Consider the following 21,244-nt stretch of genomic DNA (forward strand, 5'->3'; position numbering starts at 1 on the left):
ACACTATTCTGGACCTTCTCTGAACTACCCCTCCCTCTCTCTATTGCCAGTACTGACATTGGGTGGACGTTCATGCAAGATACCAATTTAAGTTGTGGGCGCCGATTCCTGGGGCCTTGCATACTTAGTTATTTGGAAAATCTGCCCATGTACATGTGTGCTTAACCCAAACGTCTAGCCAAGGATGATTGGTATCTCCTTCTACTAAAACAGCCACATCAAGATAGTGTCTCTGTGCAATTGTCAGCCCTCCAAGGTAGACTAGACTAAGAATCCAATGCCATGTAGGTCAGGACACTTTTACTGCAACAGCTGTAGTAGCAGAATCTTGCAAGTCTGAATGTGTCCCGTCCCCCCCAATCTTTGTGTGAACTAGGGCTTGTCTGAGACATTTTCTCATGTTACTTTCTTGGCCCAGGCTCAGGCCCCTCTTATCCGGCTGTTGCCCTGGCAGCAGCTCTTCCTCCTGTCCTTCAAGGCCATTCCCTCTGCCCTCTACAGCAACCATGGAAGCCACCTTGACTTCTTTGACCCCCCTCCTAGACAGCCCTGATGCTTTCCATCCAGTCCTGAGAGCTGCTTTCCTGCCCTTCCTATGGGTGCTTCCACCACCAGAGCTCCCATGGACGGTTGGAGGAATACGGCTTTTTCAGTGGTGGCCCCATAGTTATAGAATCCACCTCCTAAGGAAGTTCATTTGGCATTTTCTCCCTCCAGATGGATATTTTGATATTATTTTCACTGGCTCTCTGTGAAATACCCAGTTCTATGAGTCTGCTGGCTCCTCTATATGTTTTGCACAAAGAAAAAATGGCTGTATTCTCCTTGCCTTCAGCAAAGGATCGTTACCTTGTCGTGGTGCTGGAGCTTGAGCACCTCAATGATGCCATGAGCTAAACCGTGAAGGGCCACCCAAGACGGGAAGGTCATGACAGAGAGGTCAGACCAAATGCGATCCCTGGGGAAGGTAATGGCAACCCACCCCAGTATTCTTGCCGTGAAAACTAAATGGATCAGTACAACCAGAGTTATGTCGGTATACCATCGGAAGATGAGACCCCCAGGTCGGAAGATGGTCAAAATGCTACTGGGGAGGAACAGAGGATGAGCTCAACTAGCCCCAGACGTGATGACGCAGCTAGCTCAAAGCCGAAAGGACGGCTAGCGGCCGACGGTGCTGGTGGTGAATGGCGAATCCGATGTTCTAAGGATCAACACACCATCGGAACCTGGAATGTAAGATCTATGAGCCAGGCAAATTGGATGTGGTTATTGGTGAGATGTCAAGATTAAAGATAGACATTCTGGGCGTCAGTGAACTGAAATGGACTGGAATGGGCCACTTCACATCAAATGACCACCAGATCTACTACTGTGGGCAAGAGGACCACAGAAGAAATGGAGTAGCCTTCATAATTAATAGTAAAGTGGCTAAAGCAGTGCTTGGATACAACCCCAAAAACGACAGAATGATCTCAATTCGAATTCAGGGCAAGCCATCTAACATCACAGTGATCCAAATATACGCCCCAACCACAAATGCTGAAGAAGCTGAAGTAGAGCAGTTCTATGAGAATCTGCAGCACCTACTGGACAACACGCCTAAAAGAGATGTTATTTTCATCACAGGAGACTGGAATGCTAAGGTGGGCAGTCAGATGACACCTCGAATTACAGGTAAGTATGGCCTGGGAGAACAAAATGAAGCAGGACATAGGCTGATAGAATTTTGCCAAGACAATTCACTCTGCATAACAAACACTCTCTTCCAACAACCTAAGAGACGGCTTTATACATGGACTTCACCAGATGGACAACACCAAAATCAGATTGATTACATCCTTTGCAGCCAAAGGTGGCGGACATCCGTACAGTCGGTAAAAACAAGGCCTGGAGCTGACTGTAGTTCAGATCACGAACTTCTTCTTGCACAATTTAGGATCAGACTAAAGAGATTAGGGAAGACCCACAGATCAGCTAGATATGAGCTCACTAATATTCCTAAGGAATATGCAGTGGAGGTGAAGAATAGATTTAAGGGACTGGACTTTGTCCTGACTCCCAGGACACACTCTGAGGCAGGGAACTGTTCTCTAATGTTTTATTGCTAATACATAACAGTAATCCTAACAAACTGAACAAGCGTGGGAAAAACCCAGCCATATAAACTCCGCAGGTTAAGGCGGTCCCAATCTGTGCCTCTTGGAATGGCTCACCAATTCCTCAGTGCTACGCATGCGCTTAACAGTCTGGAAAGGAGCCCCCTGCTCGCCATCCTTACTCATGACAGACTTAGTAGATAGGCTCCCGGAAGAACTCTGGACAGAAGTTGGCAGCATTGTTCAGGAGGCGGCAACAAAATACATCCCAAAGAAAGAGAAAACCAAGAAGGCAAAATGGCTGTCTGCTGAGACACTAGAAGTAGCCCAAGAAAGAAGGAAAGCAAAAGGCAACAGTGATAGGGGGAGATATGCCCAATTAAATGCAAAATTCCAGAGGTTAGCCAGAAGAGATAAGGAATTATTTTTAAACAAGCAATGCGCGGAAGTGGAAAAAGAAAATAGAATAGGACAAGAGACCTCTTCCAGAAAATTAGAAACATTGGAGGCAAATTCCAGGCCAAAATGGGTATGATCAAAAACAAAGATGGCAAGGACCTAACAGAAGAAGAAGAGATCAAGAAAAGGTGGCAAGAATATACGGAAGACCTACATAGGAAGGATAACAATATCGGGGATAGCTTTGACGGTGTGGTCAGTGAGCTAGAGCCAGACATCCTGAAGAGTGAGGTTGAATGGGCCTTAAGAAGCATTGCTAATAACAAGGCAGCAGGAGACGACGGCATCCCAGCTGAACTGTTCAAAATCTTGCGAGATGATGCTGTCAAGGTAATGCATGCTATATGCCAGCAAATTTGGAAAACACAAGAATGGCCATCAGATTGGAAAAAATCAACTTATATCCCCATACCAAAAAAGGGGAACACTAAAGAATGTTCAAACTATCGAACAGTGGCACTCATTTCACATGCCAGTAAGGTAATGCTCAAGATCCTGCAAGGTAGACTTCAGCAGTTCAACAGACCACGGAACAACGGACTGGTTTAAGATTGGGAAAGGAGTACGGCAGGGCAGATGATACCACTTTGATGGCTGAAAGTGAAGAGGAACTGAGGAGCCTTATGATGAAGGTGAAAGAAGAAAGTGCAAAAGCTGGTTTGCAGCTAAACCTCAAAAAAACCAAGATTATGGCAACCAGCTTGATTGATAACTGGCAAATAGAGGGAGAAAATGTAGAAGCAGTGAAAGACTTTGTATTTCTAGGTGCAAAGATTACTGCAGATGCTGACTGCAGTCAGGAAATCAGAAGACGCTTAATCCTTGGGAGGAGAGCAATGACAAATCTCGATAAAATAGTTAAGAGCAGAGACATCACACTGACAACAAAGGTCCGCATAGTTAAAGCAATGGTGTCCCCCGTAGTAACATATGGCTGCGAGAGCTGGACCATAAGGAAGGCTGAGAGAAGGAAGATCGATGCTTTTGGACTGTGGTGTTGGAGGAAAATTCTGAGAGTGCCTTGGACTGCAAGACGATCAAACCAGTCCATCCTCCAGGAAATAAAGCCAGACTGCTCACTTGAGGGAATGATACTAAAGGCAAAACTGAAATACTTTGGCCACATAATGAGAAGACAGGACACCCTGGAGAAGATGCTGATGCTAGGGAGAGTGGAGGGCAAAAGGAAGAGGGGCCGACCAAGGGCAAGGTGGATGGATGATATTCTAGAGGGGACGGACTCGTCCCTGGGGGAGCTGGGGGTGTTGACGACCGACAGGAAGCTCTGGCATGGGCTGGTCCATGAAGTCACAAAGAGTAGGAAGCGACTGAACGAATAAACAACAACAACAACAACAATTCTCCTTGCATTTTAAATTGCACTTTGCAAACTGCCCTGAATTCATATGAAAAGTATGGTGTTTAAAATAATAACAGTAGCAATAACAATACGAGGATGACTAGAAGAACAGTGACTCAGACCCACTTTGACAAATGCAGTTTGTGATTTAGTTGTACTGATTTCTTTAACTGAGGATGATGATGATGATGGTGATGATGATGATGGCCTGGCATTGAACTCCCCACGTAAGGGGACAGACGCCTGGCTCCATCTTTTCTTACTGGTAGCCTCTTGGCTAAGACGCTTCTAAACAAGCTGCTCCAAACGTGGAGAAAGCCACATCTTTCCCTGCCTCCCAGGGCCCTTGGACCCAGAGCCATGACATTATCCAATATTTCTACACTGCTGTCAAAGTATTAAAAATCACCCGGCATTTTGGATGTCTCATCTGTTCCTGAGCCACAAGCATTCATATATGAATCATGCGTTTACCCATTACTTGATTTTAATCTGCCTGCTCAGTTTCAACTGTGATAAAATAACCAGAATTAATCTAATCTGTATTTGGAGCAGAAGGTGCCACGTTAGCGGCATTAAGCAGATCTCAGCTGATGTCCACTTGGTCATTCTCGGCTCTGCACTAATAGAGGGGAACAAAGGGCAGCGCCTGGGCAAAATGCTTGCTTGGGGCAGCCCATCATTGCCATTCACTTGCTTCTGCAGCACACCGCTTCTTCCTCTGGATGGGGCCATAGGTAACGTCCACAGCTCAGTCTAAGAGGCTTCCCACCACCATAATTTCCCACAGGGCATAAAAAGTGTACCTTCAGAAGGTCTGGAGCTGTTGCTGGCTGAGGATGCCACGGTTTACATTCCAAAGAAAGAATGGACAGAAAGCAGAGTATTGTTAGCAAAGCATTATTGATTACTTCTGTATACTTAAACAGAGTCCTTTATCAATCAGCTGCAGGGGTGCAAGTGATGGGAGAGGTGGGCCATGACAAACCACCCACAACTGGCTGTTTTTGTTGGGCAAGTTTTCATGGCCCTTCAACCCCACACCATCACCACCACCTTCCCAGGGTTGCTTAGATTGCTTTTGGGGGAATAGCTGCATGGTTTATGCATCAGCAAGAGAAGGTTATATAATAGTGAGACTTAGCTACATTGATAGGTGCCTGGAGGGGAACAGGCAATGAGGTAAGGCAAAGGTGGGAAATAATTAATAACCTAGATAAACTAATTATCTTCCTGATAAGAGCAGAAAGCTCCTGATCACTCAGCTCAGTGAAGAGAAAGTGTGCGGGCCCCATGAAGAAAACAGGAAAAGATGAGCTTGACCAAGGAAGATTTTGTGTGCTAGTCAATTGTAGTTTTTGCTTGCTTGTTTCCTTCTTCTTTTTCCTTCTTTAAAAATAAAATCATAACCATTTAAAATGTGCAGTTCATTCACATTTCAGGAGCATGTGGGGAAATGTTAAATGAGAAGGAGGCAACTTCTCCACTGATGATGGGTGCTGGGCGGGGCAGTGGACGTGCTGCCCGCCACTCACAGGGACTTGGAAAGTCTTGGGGTCCAGCAGATTCCTGAAGACGATGATGCTGGCCCTGCAGGGAGATAAACGGTCTTTGGGGTTTCCTGTCCAGGGGAGAGTCCTTCAGCAGGACAACTGGGCCTGTTCGCAGGGCTAGTCCACAAAGTGGATGGATGGGCAGAAGTAGGGGAAAAGTTAGCAGGCTGAGAAGTTGGGCGTGTACTGGGAGGACCTCCAGGCTCTCTCTCCAGGAAGAATGGGGTCAGAAAACCAGCCTGGTCTTTGCCCCAGTTGATTGATGCTAGGTTCTAGTGGAGCAGAGATTGCCCAGGAAAAACGATTCCAGATTTCTGCAAATGTGTACAGTACATGCATCAAATACCACATTTGGAGAGATGGAGGAAGGAAGGAAGGAAGGAAGGAAGGAAGGAAGGAAGGAAGGAAGGAAGGAAGGAAGGAAGGAAGGAAGGAAGGAAGGAAGGGAATCCCGACTCACATGGAGCACTTGCAGGCTTTCCTCCCAATTTCTCTTCAGTTTCATGGATGAAGGTTGGCTTTTGAAACGTCTATAAAAGGAGAAAAGGGTCCTGATGTAACACACACACACACCCCCGCAGCGAGTGCAGGGTTCTCCCATTCCTGCGGGTCCAGGAGATCAAGGGGGGCTGGGGGAATCTCCTGCCTTTCCCCGAGCAGTCCTCTCTCCCATTGCCTGCTGCCCCTCTGGCTCCCCACACTTCCACGCAATGCCAGGGAAACCCTCCGGAGGGGAAGCCTCCCACCCGGGGGCTTTGAAGCCGTGGCTGCCCCCCACCCTCGAAGGGGAGTCCTGGGCTGTGCCATCCAGGAACGGCTGGGAGATGGAGAACCAGCCAGCCGAAGGGGCTTCCCGCGCCCAGCCGGCCAGCTCCCCCAGGCTCTGCCTCGCCCGAGTTGGGTCCGGAGCCCTCGCCCCCGGACGGCTTCTGCCCTATTCTTTCCAGGGCTGCCCGCACCGCGGCCCGTCCGGGGAGGCGAGGGCGGGGAGGGGTCCCCACGTGGGGAAGCGGGGGGGGGGGGGTTTGCCTGCCCAGCCCTCTCCTCCCAAAGGAGGGGTTTAGGAGACGCGGTGGCTTTGCTGCGCCCGCATAAGACCGTCCGGCCGCTCCTCGCTCGCTGCTTTGCCCCCGCCTGGAGGTCTCCTTCGTGGAGGGCGGAGGGAGGAGGCGCCTGGAGGCCGAGCCCGGAGCGGTCAGGCGCAATTTACCTGCGCAGGAGGTGGGCAGCGAGTCCGCGGCAGGGCTGAGCCCCTGGGGAGAAGAGGAGAGGGGCGAGCCGTGCCCGGGGCTGCCGACTAGTTCAGCCGCTGAGGAGGGGAGCCCGCCCGGCCGCCCGCCCGCAAGCCAGCCGGCGAGGGGTGTGTTTCTGCGCGCTCGCCCTGCTGCTCCACCTTCCCAGCCCTGCGCCCCTGCGCCCGCTGGATGCCCGTGGCGGCCCCTTCCTCTCCGACCCGTTAGCAGCACTGCCCGGCGTCTGTAAGAGCCCCCCATCCCCGGCAGCTGGTCTTTCCTCCCGGAGCCGCCCGCCTGCCCCCCCGCCGCACCCCGCCTCCTCCGAGCCCCGCGTGAGACGGAGCAGAGCGACCCAGGAGCCCGGGCAGCGCCGGTAGTCCGGAGGCGAGCCGGCGGCTCTTCCTGCCCGGGAGACTCCAGAAATCCGCCTCGCAGCTGCGCAACATCTGGCCGCGGCCGGGAGAAGGCAAGCGGCGGGGCTGGGGAGGGACGGAGGGGGCCCGGGTGGGGGGGGGAGACGGCGGGCAGCTGCTGGGGGCGCGAGCCGCCCGGTGAAGCCAGGACGCAGAGTCTGTCCGGCTTGCGTTTTTCTCGTGCTGCCCGCCGATGGTGGGGTAGGAGGTTGGCGGCGGCGGCTGCGCGGGGAGCCCTTTGCGGCACGGAAGAGGGGAAGCCCGCAACCTCCAAACCAGGAACCCCGCAACGAAAAGTGCGAGGCCGGTGCAGAAAGGAGGGGCTGCCGAGCTCTGTCTGTCTGCCTCGGGGCGGCCGCCCTGGATGGGTCCGTGAGCAGGCGCTCGTTCGGGGAAGCGAGGCGAAATGCGGGGCTTTCGGAAACTTCGCCTCGTGCCACGGTCCCGCAGAGGGAAGGCGCCTTCTGAAGCCCAGCTTTAGCACAGTCCCGAGAGGGGTGTGGGATGATCTGTGCACCCTCGCTGGATACCGAGATTGCTGTCCCCGGTTTGCAAATAGCCACCCGCCCGGGCCGACCGAGCTCTTCGCAGGTGATCCGGCAGGTGCGCTGTTCTCAGACCGGGACGGCGTTTGCTCTTCGCCTCTTAGGAGGCTGTCCGCGAGAAGGTGCATAGCTGTAAGCCGAGGTGGGTGCGAATTACTTCTACGGATTCCCTTTGCAAGAAAATTGTTGTGGCGCTCGATGGGCTCCAAATGTAGCTGCTCCCAATTTTTTATTTATTTTTTATTTTAAGACTGGGTAAATGGCATATTGGGGTAACAGAAGCGACAGGAAAGAGATCTGGATTGTTTGCAAAAAATACTAGCTTTAAATGTGCTGTTAGGGAAAAGGTGTGTAGAGAACAGTTACAAAGGATGTCAGGCCAAATGCCTTATTTGAATGAATGGGAACTGAGTTTTGATGTTGGTGGAGAGATGCTCTGGAAAATCTTAAAAAGTGAAGGTCTCTGTTGAGTCAAGCTCAGCTCCTGGTGATTCATGAATTAGCAAAAATCCAGAAGTGGGTTGCATTGCGTTCTTTTTCTCTACTTTCCCATCCAGCCTTATGCTGGGTGGATCACCTGGTGGTCTTCCATTCAAGTTGCTCCAACCTTGCTTCATAAGATCAGCCCCTTGCTGTGACTGGTGGGAAAGTGTAGTGTGTTTAGAGGGCAATCACATAGAAATGATACTTCAAGGTATAAAAATAAAATAAAATTCGCAACCCAGGGTTGTAGGATAGGGGTGGGCATTCCTGGAGGTACATCCCCCCTGCCAGGCTATTTTACAGCTTTCAGAACAGCTGAAATTGAGACCAAAATCTGATGGCATGGATTTCAACATTGTTGTTTGTGTGTGTGTGTGTTTTTTTTAAATCCCATTAATGTTAACTTATTCAGTGTCATGCTGGTTTAATTATTTGGGAATGATCAGGCACTGGCATGTTTTAAATATGACCTGAGCCAGTTTTTAATGTGCCCATGCCCAATTATTTTTTTGCATTATGTGTTGTTATTAATAGGCTCCCTTTCTTGAAATACAGCTTTTGGAGAGAAAAGGGTTGGTTAATGCAGCCCTCTTTTAGGATAAGGTGGGGCCAAAAATATATAGGTGGTCCTGAGTGGGGGCATCTTTGGGGGGGTGTCAAATAAGTCAAGATGGCAGCTGTGACTGTGCAGTTCAAGCTTTGCTCCATGTGGGTGATGCAAAGGAAAAAGGGATGGGGTTTTGATTGTGTGATTGCAACTTGCAGATGCCCCTGGTCCCACAGAAGCCCTGGTTGCAGCCACACTGTGAAAGCTGAACAGATTTGGGGTTCAGTCAGATGGGAGAGAACCTGGAGCCAGGGCTGAGTCTGCTCAGCGTGGTTATCCAATCAGTCCATTTTCTGGGTTCAGACAGCCTGCTGAACCATAAACTAACAAATGGGCTGGCCTCACTCAGCACTCAAAGCCATGAAAATATGAACCAAGGTCGAAGTAAACCAAACTTACTACGATATCCTTGAGGTTTTTCATTCACCCAGTTCAATAGGTTGCATGAATCCAGTCACTGAGTTTACTGGGAGGGAAAAAACAGAATATAAATGTAATAAATACATTTTAATAGCCTGATATCTATCTGTCTGTCTGTCTGTCTACCTATCTCTCCATCTCTTTCTCCATCTTATCTATCTATCTATCTATCTATCTATCATCTCTCTCTATCCATATCTATCTATCTGGCTATCTCTGTCTCGTCTCAATCTTGGTCTCGCTCATGATCTATCCATCCTATCTATTTATCTATCCATCTCTCTCTCCCTCCATCTCTATCTCTCTATCTCTCTCTATCTCTCTCCATCTCCATCATCTCCATCACCTACCTACCTACCTACCTACCTACCTACCTACCTACCTACCTACGGGTAGAGATAATTTTAGGATTATGGCTTTCTTTTGAGTTCCTAGTTTAGTTTCTAGTGGTTTTATTAAATTATTTTTATCCCCTCTCTCTTTTTGTTCTCTAAACAGGATAGAACATAAGGTTTTTACTTTTCTCTCTCTCCCTTCACCATATAGCCTTTTTATGCAGCAGGTTGTTCCTTTTTGAAACTTTATAGAGTGTTTTGTTTTAGTAATAGTTGCATTGCTTTTTAGTTTATATAATGCTATAAACTAACGGTTTTTTCCTTAAGCAATATTAATTGTAATTTTTTTGAGGTTTAATGTGTTTTTTAATGTAATAAATGCAGTAATTCTTCCTTGGCACAGGGCAATTCCTGGGTGAACACGGTAGTGTGTGAGAAGGAACAAGGGCTCCCTCCTTTGGCGAGAGGCTCCATCTTTCCATCTGCTCGGTGGGAGGAAGAAGGGCTATGGACCAGCTGCTGAATCTCCTCTATCTGAACTTCTCTGAGCAACTGAGTCTGCTGGAAGAGAACGGCATGTCCTGTGGTGAGTCAGTGGGAAACAGCACCTTCCTGATCGTGGCTTACAGCGCCATCATTGCAGTAGGGCTGACGGGCAACCTCTGCCTGGTCTGTGTCATCGTCCAGCAGAAGGAGATGAGGAACGTCACCAACATCTTCATCGCCAACCTCTCCTTCTCCGATATCCTCATGTCCCTTGTTTGCATGCCCGTCACAGTCATTTACACCCTGATGGATCACTGGATCTTGGGAGAAGTGGTCTGCAAGGTCAGCCCCTTTGTTCAGTGTGTTTCAGTCACAGTGTCCATCCTGTCCCTGGTCTGGATTGCTCTGGAGAGGCATCAGCTCATCATCAACCCAACTGGGTGGAAACCAGCAGCCAACCATGCTTATCTGGCTGTAGCTCTCACCTGGGTGGTGGCCTGCTGCATTTCCCTGCCCTTCCTGTCCTTCACCATCTTGACCAATGAGCCCTTTCAAAACTTAAGCCTTCCCTTCGACTCTTTTGCCAATCACCTGGTCTGCATTGAGCACTGGCCCTCTGATCAGCATCGCTTGTCCTACACTACCTTCCTCCTGCTCTTCCAATACTGTCTCCCTTTGCTCCTGATCCTTGCCTGCTACTTCCGCATCTTCCTACGCCTTCAACGCCGGAAGGACATGGTGGAGCGAGCAAAAGATGGTTCCCGGGCCACTAGCCACCGGAAGGTCAACGTCATGTTGGCTTGCATTGTGGTAGCTTTTGCTGCTTGTTGGTTTCCCCTCATGGTCTTCAATGCCCTTTATGACTGGGACCATGAGAAGATCTCGGTGTGTTACTACAACTTAATCTTCTCCCTCTGCCATCTCATGGCCATGGCTTCCACATGCATCAACCCCATCATCTACGGGTTCCTCAACAGCAATTTTCAGAAGGAGGTCAAGGCCTTGCTGTATCGCTGCAGCTGTAGCCGTGAGAAGGAGAAGTATGAGAGCTTCCCTCTTTCCACTGTCAGCACAGAGGTTTCCAAGGCCTCTCTCCATAGTGAGGGCGGCACCAGTACCCCTGCATGATGGCTGGATCCCACACAGGACCTCCCAAGAGCAACCACTCCTTTCCTCAACACTGGGCAAAGTGTGGATTAGCTCCACTCTTTGTGTTTGCATCTTTCCAAGTCTTCTGTCTCCCATCTTATAACCAAACTTATATATCAGGGATCATTTGGAGTTGCTGGGAAGAGAGAGAGAGTGGGAGAGAGGGAGGGAGAGGTGAAGTTTGACAGAAATAGAGAATGATTTGGAGGCAACTTGGAGACCAGGTCGTCTCTTTGTTCCTAAGCCCAGATCTTCAGTCCACCTACACCCTGGGTGACCTGAAAGCTTCTTAGAAAATATAAACACATTGAAATGAATGGCGATTAAGAGAGATGTTTGCAGAATTGCATAACTTCCTAATATGACCCAAGGGCTCCTAAATTGCTCAGATGCTTTGCAAAGTAACCATCCACCTCATTTTCAGATTCCTGCTGTGGGTGAGTATTTTGTTCACTGACCCTGACAAATTGTTTCTCAGAGAGAGCATCAATCAATAATGGTAGATAAAGATTTCCTGAAAGAAAACTTGCACAGCATGCTCAATGTTCTTCTTCTCGGCAACCACAGAACATTGGGTATGTTCTAGAACAGTGTTTTTCAAACTTGGCAACTTTAAGATGTGTGGACTTCAACTCCCAGAACTGACTGGGGAATTCTGGGGGTTGAAGTCCACACATACTAAAGATGCCAAGTTTGAAAAACACTGTTCTATGCTGTGCTTTCCATTCAAATGGGTCCTTTATGGGGTGGGACAGACCTGGCCACTGCCCCCGATGAGTGTTGTGAGCTCCTTGGATCACACTCCAATATTTTCTGCAGTGTACAAGGAACTCAGAAAATCCTAGTTCCTTGACAAACAATTCACTGTGGAAAGGGTTCCGCACCATCAAGAACCTGTCATGGTTGCATCATGCCATGCTTCTAGATTGTCATATGCTTCAGATGAAAATATGGGTGGGATAATATCATTAAATATAGAAAGAGACAACCAGAGATTTTGGTGCTCAAAGCAGAAGCTTCAAAAGCATCCTGGCTTCCTCCTGATTCTTTACAATAGTAAAATGTTCTCTCCACTGTCTGCTCACATCCTATCAATATAGTTAATTCACTCAGACCATTTAATCTCCAGTCTAATTCTTTTTTCTTTGGAATAATAATAAAAAGCCAGCCTTTCCATAGGCAAGATAAAAGATGTTCACATCAATTTTCCTCTTGCATTGCCTGGAAAATTAGCCCCTTTAACATAAATTCAGGGCAAGGGAGTTAATATGCATTTCTTGTTCTCTAGGTCAGCATTTATCTTACATAAGCTAATTTTGTGGAAACTGCATTGGCTCGATGGAGTTTGAGGCTTTAATAGGTCTGCCTCAATTTCTCCATCTGAACTACAGTCCACATTTTGCTTTCATTGCACAAGGGCTTGGGAAATTTTAGGAGTGAAACCGTCTGCAGCAACTGCTGATATTGGGTAATCCAGCCAAGGGAAATGGGTCTACACTGTGTAAATCAGGACAGAGGGATGTGGCTTTTGAATTGCAATTCGTTCATATGCTAGAAGGAAAAAGCATATTAAGCCTGTGGGAATTTTTAAAAAAATAACTTGCATTAATTAAAGTGACTCATTTAAATCTGATTTAGATTTCAATGCAACAAAATCCAATTTTGGTGGCATTGTTTTCTCAGAAGCCCCAGTGCAGCTCTTCCACCCCTTCCTATATGTTCCACATTTACTGTGAATCAAGTGTAGCTCATTAGCCAAGATTTCCTCCCACTGGGGAAGATGTCTATCCCTGGAGGGTTTTTCATGTTTTAGACTCAATTTTAAACAGGCTGGCCAGCCTTCCCACAAGGCAGTCACACTGACGCTTCTGGGAACAGATTTGCAGTGGCAATGTTATAATTGGATTTTTACTGCCAGAGATTTTCCTTTTCATATACAGTATAACGTGGCTGGTCCAGGGTGCAATGTTCCTTAATTTGGGTGAACGAAGGAGAACGCCATCTGTTGCTCTACGACAAGCAGGAACTCCAGGAACTCGTTGATGGTCCTATTCAAATTTTAATCAGGATATTGTTAAGTTTTCCCACTGCTCAATACGTCAAGCAGTGTATCTCAACCGTGGCCACTTTAAGATGTGTGGACTTCAATTCCCAGAATTCCCTAGCCAGCAAGGCTAGCTGGGGAATTCTGGGAGTTGTAGTCCACACAACTTAAAGTGCCAAGGTTGAGATACACTGGCCTAAAGGAAGGAAAGAGACTGTAATGATGCAAGAAACATAGAGTTTCCGGGCTTCAGTGTTCATCTCTCTCTTTCACATTCCTGTCTGTTCAGCACTGTAAATATACATACATATCTGCTGTGCTGCGACGCAGGGCGTAATGCCCTTTAACTGGCAGCCTTTGGTGGCAAGACCAGCTTCAGCACTGAGCCTGGGTCCTGGTGAGGTGACCGGCTTGTGCAGCTAAACGAAATGCATTTCAACCTGCAGGGCTGAACTGCCCTCCAAAAGAGAGCTTCACGTTGACTTGCAAATCCAGGTGCCAGCCATGCAACTGAAATTGGAAATTGGTGAAAGAGATGAAGGATCTAAAAAGGTAGAGAGAATTTCTCCTTCCCGACCCATTTCAAGAGCAGCTCAGTCCTTGGCGAGCATGATTGCTAACTGTCTGCCTTCGTAACTTTACTGCCAGAAACACGGCAGATGGCCTCTTAGCTTATGTTTTTTTTTAATGGTAAATTTTGTTAAGTTTCAAGAAAAGAATAAAAACTACAAAAAAACCCAAAAACCTACAAAGAAAGAAAAAAAAACTAAAAAAGTGCAAAAACAGAAGAGAATTTTTTTCAAACTTACAAAAAGATATGGCTTCTGACTTTTAACAGCAAGGATACACAAAAATTTCCATAATCACTCTCTTACTCTACATTAAACCAAAACACCCCATTATTTCTATAAGTCATTCTACTTTAACACATAATAAACATCACTCGGTACAGTTACTCCTCCCCCTTATATTAAAATAAAGGGAAAAAATTCATGTAAACCTCCTAAACATCTTCCTCCCCTCCAAAGATAAAACATACTTAATTGCACCCTACCACTATTCTATACATTTCTGCCCACTATAATAAGAATCAGATGGCCTCTTAGCTTATGGGCGTGAGGCATTCAGAAATACCCCACGTTTTGGCAATGCTGCCTCTAACTTAGCTGTAGGAATCAAACTCCCATGAATCATTCTGCTCTGGAGCCGTTTCACAGACTACTCCACCCAGGATCCCTTAGGAACATTTTGCCAGGAGCAAGGGGGAGGAGGGTCTGGCCAGCCAACCCTGCTGAGCCACAACTCCCGGCCGTCCAAACGCTGCCGTGCTGGCTGAGGCTGGGGCCCTGGGTGCGAGAGGCCAGGAACTGAACCCTTCCGCTCATCCTGGGCTGAAGAGGGTTATTTGATGCAGGACATTGGCTGTGATGGGAGAGCATCTGTTTCGTTTGAGAGGGTGCTCAGTTCTGAATGTGATTTGATTGCTTTGGTGCTGAAGGTCCCTTCGTATTTCTAGGAAGGAGGAAGAGAATGATGTTAGCTATGGCAGGCTTTTCTCGTTTGGACTATCTAGTTGCAGCTTTAAGAGCATCAGTCTTCCAAGCCCAGAGACCATTCCTCCTTCTAAAATGCAGGTGGTATGCTTGTATGAATGGAGATTTTAGATCTACATGCAAAGGGGATTTAATCTTATTTGCGCTGCAAAAACCCAAAACAATGCTGGCTAGGGAATTCTGGGAGTTGAAGGCCACACATCTTCAACTTGCCCAGTTTGAGGAACACTGCTTCAGAGTGAGTAGCAGCATTGATGAAAGATGGCATGCTTTTTGGGGGGTGCCTCCTGGTAGAACGTGAGTCAGTTTGGTGTAATGGTTCAGGCACCCAGCTAGAAATGGAGACTGGGAGTTCTAGTCCTGCCTTGGGCTCACAGCCAGCTGGGTGACCTTTGGCCAGTCACTCTCTCTCAACCCTAGGAAGGAGACAATGGCAAGCTGCTTCTGAAAAACCTTGCCAAGAAAACGGCAAGGACTTGTCCAGGCAGCCTCTGAGAATCGGACATGATTGAATGGATTTTAAAAAAAAAAACCTGGTAGAATAACCACTCCACACTTTTCATTTTAGAAATATAAATCACCTTGATTTCAGAATGATTTTGCCACAGTTAAATGCTTTATGAATTCTCCTGAGAAATATTTCTTTTATGAAATCATTCCCAGTTTGTCAAAATCGACCTCGGGCAATATTCTTTTTCAGAGCTGTACTCCTCAATCAGGACTTGTTTCTTTTTGGTTTATGGTTTTAAAAATTCACATTTCCAGATTTTCACACTGGGCAGAAAACCCATGCTAGGAAATGAAGGGGTTTCTTCCTAAATATATGACCTTTAAGTAACAGCCAGGACCTCTGATTATGATCCTGAGACATTTGTAATCAAAATTATGATGGGAGGTGAGATTTCATACACTTTTATGCATTATGTCCAGAGTGAAGAATAGGATATTGGTCATCACGCTCAAAACTAATTATTGCTTGATCCATTTCTTAACTGGTTCTCATGTCCTGACAAAGATGCTGCAATATTTGGGACACAAAAATTACACCAGGGAGTTTTGCATCCTGATGATTACTATTTTCTTGAACACGAGGAAGTGACACAATCTTTATAAGGACTTAAGCGTTCTGGAATATTTGTCTAAGTTACGTGTTGTGCTTCCAAACTTTCAGTATCCACTGAATGTATGTTATATGTGAATATATGAATATATGTTAATATAGTGGGGGTGGCGTCTCTATAGATTCAAGAGGCAGGAGATTTTCCAGCAAATAGCATCTACATATATTTTATATAACTGCATAGGCACAACATTAACTAGCATGGAGGGGGGAAAGTTTGTCCCCTTGACATTTAAGTGATATTTTAAAATATCCTCTAGATTGTGCATGAAGAAAGGGAGATGTGTTTACAGATTTCATCTGCCAGTGGACAACCAGGGTGACTTACTGAGAAATAAGGAGCATTTAGCCCATCCTCAAGAACTGTTTTCTCTAATCAGCTGGGATGTGTAGAGACAGCCTGCCTCAAATACTAGTTGATGGAGGAGATCTGAGTTTCAGCCTCTTTATACTGAGTTTAGGAGAAAGACAGATGTTGCGATTAGTGAAACTCCTGTAGATCAACACCACTTTGAATTAACGGCAGGAGACTGAATGAACGTAACGATGTATAACCCAGCTCTTTTGTTGAACTGTTTTCACTCAGAAATCCTTGAGCATACTGGAGCTCCATACTCTTTTATAGCATATTTCAACCAGCTTATCTGTCATGGCTTCATCCCAAATAATTTTGGAAAATGTGGCTTAAGAAGGTGCTTAAGCCACTCACTCAGGCAGTCCCTGATGAGGCATGGCTGTGAAATACAGCAAGGTTTTTTTTGGTTTGTTCGTTTTTAAAGCAAGGATTTGGGAAATAGTTTGGAAGCATTGTGGTTGTTAAAAACTTGTGCATATTTTGGGTCTTCCAAGACAGTTTTCGTATGTTTTCTCTCTCAAAATGGTAGAAACTATGCCATTAATTTTCAGTAATTCTGATGAGTATGATCTCCAGGCCCACAAAGATTCTGGGGTGATAGTTTGCCAAGCCCTGCCCTAAACTATTCACCTATTTTCATGTAGGACTACTGCCGTATTTGGTCTGCAAAACCTGAGACAACCCCTAGATGAAAGCATAGAGCTTGATTTAAAAAAGCAAAAAACAGAAAACTCTTTGCTGCCACCTAATGGCTTCCTGAAATACTGACACTCAGATATGAACCCTGTTTTCAGGCATGACGGAGGATGATTTTTCTTCCCTACTGTTACCAAAGTTAATCAGAAAGGCAGGAAGTACCATTTTGCCCCAGCAGCAAAATATTTCGGGCCAACCCTTGCAAGAGAAAGTGTTTATCATTTGAAAAGAAAATGTCCCTTTCCTCCTGGATAAATTGGGGGCTCCTTCCACAGCAACTTTTACCAAGCCCCTGAGGCTTCAGTTTCGCCTGACAAATCTCAGTTGGTTCTTCCATGATTACAGTGGTGGAAGAGAGAGCCCGGAAGTTTGCAGTTTTAGTGAGGATGTGCCTAATCCCTTCTCGGAACCAGGACTCCATAGGGCCAAGCCATGACTTAGAAAAGTTTGGTTCTCAGGGCAGAGGTCAGGGGTGTCCAGAGGACATGGTCAAAAAAGTCAAGAAGGTGACTGTCATGATGTAATTGAATATTAAAAACTGTTGTGGCCACCTTTTGGCCAAACCCTCTGGACAACCCTGTCTGAGGTGCCTGAACTGCTCGAAGGCAGACTTCACGTACAAAATGGAATCTTCTTCTTCTCTTTGCTTGAAATATAATATTCTGGGGAAAGTGTGCTTGTCATAGAACTGGTTGTATTATATGGTATTTTTTTATCCTGCTGCAAAATAAAATGAAATAAAATAAAAATATCCCGTACTTTTGTGTTTGCTTCCTCTTTGCTTTGGCCTGTGGGCTTTGTTAGAGGGTGAATCGCAAGGGGATGTTTATGAAGTTGGGACTTGTTTAATTGAGTTTCTTGTGCTCAGTCCTCAAAATTCTTTCCAAACACTAAAGGGGAAGAAAGGCGTAGAAGAAAGGTTACACCTTGGGGCCAACATCTGGGGCCCCACAGGCTGGATGGGGTCAAAGTGATTATCCCGAAAGTATTGGGTAATGGAAGAGAACATCAGCTAAGCATAGCTGGTCTTCTCAGACACATCTCTAGGTCCACAGGAGCTCCTGTTCCTCAACAGAGCATTTTCCAAAAGCCAACTCCACAGACCAAAGGTGCTGTCTCTGAAGTGGATTCAGTTTTCAGACCTGCACACCTCTGAATGATCAGGGCTGGCAAACACTTTCCTTCTTTGGTTTGGCTCCAGTGTATCAGGAATGTAGAGGCAGTTGGCGTGATGATTCCCTCAAGAGAAGAGAAATACAGATCGCATATTTCAGGGTCACCTAAAGCCACCATTCCTATCAGATCATTACATCCAGGATCTGACATGACCTATCTGCACTGTACTGAACCTTGTGATTGAAAATCCCTATGAGTTAGACAGCAGAGCCTCGTGTGGGGCAGAGTGGCAGGCAGCAGCATTGCAGCCAAAACTCTCCCCACGACCCGAGTTCGATCCCAGCAGAAGCCGGATTCTCTCTGGGTGGCCAGCTCAGGTCGACTCAGCCTCCCATCCTTCCCAGGTTGATGAAATGAGTACCCAGCCTGCTGGGGAAGGGGACGACTGGGGAAGACAATGGCAAACCAGGTCTGCCAAGAAAACATCGTGAAAGCGGCGTTCCCCCCAAAGGGTCAGACATGACTTGGTGCTTCCACAGGGGACCTTTCACCTTTTTTCCCCCTAAGTAAACTTGTGTAGGATTATAGCTAAAAGGGCATCCTCATAAATGAACTTCCCATTTTCTTTCTTCTCCAGCTCCACTTGTTGAAGTTTTGCAGTCCTTAATATTAAATATAAAAGAACAAACACAGATACATGGTGAAAAGGAAAGAAAGGGAAAAGCAAGGTGATGGAATTTCATTTCAGTCAAGGGCTGCAGTGCCTCTGTTCCACTGGGTGGGGTTTTGAGGCCACCAAAAAACCTGCAGCCAGAAACATCGTTCCCAAAGGTAGCCCTGGGATGATGGAACACCCAGGCTGAGCCTCCTGTGGCGCAGAGTGGCAGGTGGCAGCATTGCAGCCGAAACTCTCCCCACAACCCGAGTTCGATCCCAGCAGAAGCTGGATTCTCGGGTAGCCGGCTCAGGTTGACTCAGCCTCCCATCCTTCCGAGGTCAGTGAAATGAGTGCCCAGCTTGCTGGGGAAGGTGACAACTGGGGAAGGCAATGGCAAACCACCCCGCTCTATAGTCTGACAAGAAAACATCGCAAAAGCAGCATCCCCCCCAAAGGGTCAGACATGACTTGGTGCTTCCACAGGACCTTTCACACTTTCATGAGTTAGACAGTCTACTGAAATTATCTCAAACTCCCAGCATTCTAGGCTGCAAATGGTTTGCTCCATATGGGCACTGGATCTGGCCAATAACCTCGGGAATGACAGAAGGAAAGCAGTTTCTCAAGGGTGTGGAGAGGGCCTTCTGGGGTTCCATTCTGTTCTTGACTGGAGAAAAGTCTGCCAGGATAAGTGAACAGAGAGTAATGGCTGCCCAGATCCTCTGACCCTGAAAATTATGCTATGGTTCTATGAATAATAAGATCAATTCAGCCTTCACCAAGCTGGTGTTCTTCAAATGTGTTTGAATCACCAAAATTCCTAGGCAGCATGATCAACCTGGCTGGGAATTTGGGGAAGTATCCTGTTACCTATCTGAAAGGCAACAGGTTAGCTAAAGCTGATGTAAATTTTGCAAAAGGTCTTGAAGCTTCATTGGCACTCCTGGCAGGGTTCCAAATTGCTTGTTATTCCTTGCCCACTCACTGTTCTTAGATCATAAGAATGTATAGTTTTTGAAACCTCACAACAAAACTCTTTCCATTCATCTTCACAACAGCCTTCCCTAATCTGGTGTTTTCCAGGTCAGCAAGGACTGCAGATCTGGCTCCCCTGCTGTTTGGGATGTCGGGGAGCTTCACCTATCAGGGAGCACACCAACTTGGGGAATTGTGCACCAGGATGCTGTTAGGACTGATTGACACTATTATTAACATTGATGAGGCCTTGGATTCTTCAATATGCAGCAGCAGGTCTTGGCTTAGAGCATGGCTTCTTGGAAGTGTGGTCAGTTCTACAAGGTCTGTCTGGAGAACACAGTCATTGCCATTACTCTGTGACTCAAAGGATAGACTTGTGGCTGAACCTCAAATCCCCAGCACAACAAAGTGCAATTGAGCACGGCTAGAAGAAAACTCTGAATTAAGCCAGGGGTTCTCAAAGGTTGCAATCAATGCTGAGGGGGGATCTCATTCACTTCTGCTCTACTTGGACATGGGTGGACTCCTCCATCTTCAGTGCTAAATACTAGCTCTCTAGTGTGGGACAATGGCTTGAATTTACACACTGAGTTAAACCAAAATGTTTTCCTAGGCATTGTAGTTTGGAAGCCATAGTTTATGGCTTAGCATGTCATTCATATCTAGCCAAATACAGTCCATTCACACATCATACTAATCCTGATCTATAATCATCTTTCTATTGTCCTAAGAAAAGAGTAAAGACACCCCCCAAGTTAAGCTAGTATTGAGTATCTTGAAGTCACATGACCTTGTGGCTTCATGGACAATCCTTTCTTGCCAGAAATACAAAAGAGGTATGCTGCTGCCTTCTTCCAAAAGGTATTTCCCCCCATTACTCAGTCTACCCCACAGCTCAAGTGTTTCCAGGTAGTCTTCCATCCAAATATTACCTAGGTCCAGCCTTTCTTAGTTTCCAAGTCTGCACCTGTTGAATCATAGACTCATAGCTCATAGAATCATGGAGGTAGAAGGGACCACAAGCATCATCTAATTCAACCCCCTGCAAACCAACCAACCAATCTATGAGAAGTAGCTGTCCAGCCTCTTTTTATAAACTTCCAGAGATGGAGAACCCATAACCTTTATAGGGAAACTGTTCCACTGTTGTACATATCTTATTGTCATGAAGTTTTTCCTTATATTTAAAAAAAATCTAGGTAGCTGTAACTTATATCCATTATTTTTTGGTGCTAGTTTCTGCAGCAATGGAAAATAGCTCCTGAACATCTTCCCTATGGCAGTCTTTTATATACCTAGACCAGCCTTTCTCAACCTTCTGATCCTGGAGGAACCCTTGAAATATTTTTCAGGCCTCGGGAAACCTCTGCCCATTCAGGCTCAAATATAGACTAGAAGTTGCAAAATTATTCTATTCGTTTCATGGGTAGGCCTGTATAGATGCATGAACAGTGTTCTTAAACTAAAAATAAAGGATGAAACTTACCTCTTTAATGTGAAGTTGCCTGAATTTGAAATAGTTTTTTAAATAAATCACAATCTCCTAGGGAACCCTTAGTGACCTCTCGCAGAACCCTAGG

The 21,244-nt window shown here is 46.5% G+C and overlaps 1 protein-coding gene across 1 annotated transcript; it reads left to right on the top strand.

The window, feature by feature from the left end:
* Positions 1–10,016: 10,016 nt before the first annotated feature.
* On the top strand, positions 10,017–11,123 carry LOC134502752 (neuropeptide Y receptor type 4-2-like). Its single transcript, XM_063311228.1, has one exon. It carries the CDS (start codon positions 10,017–10,019, stop codon positions 11,121–11,123), a length of 1,107 nt encoding a protein of 368 aa, XP_063167298.1.
* The last annotated feature ends 10,121 nt before the right edge of the window (positions 11,124–21,244 follow it).

The sequence above is a fragment of the Candoia aspera genome, chromosome 9 (assembly GCF_035149785.1).
Source record: "Candoia aspera isolate rCanAsp1 chromosome 9, rCanAsp1.hap2, whole genome shotgun sequence".
In the NCBI taxonomy this organism is placed as follows: Eukaryota; Metazoa; Chordata; class Lepidosauria; order Squamata; family Boidae; genus Candoia; species Candoia aspera.

What these genes read in the sequence shown, in the direction of transcription:
- LOC134502752 (XM_063311228.1), top strand. Translation starts at nt 10,017, where the DNA reads ATGGACCAGCTGCTGAATCTCCTCTATCTGAACTTCTCTGAGCAACTG.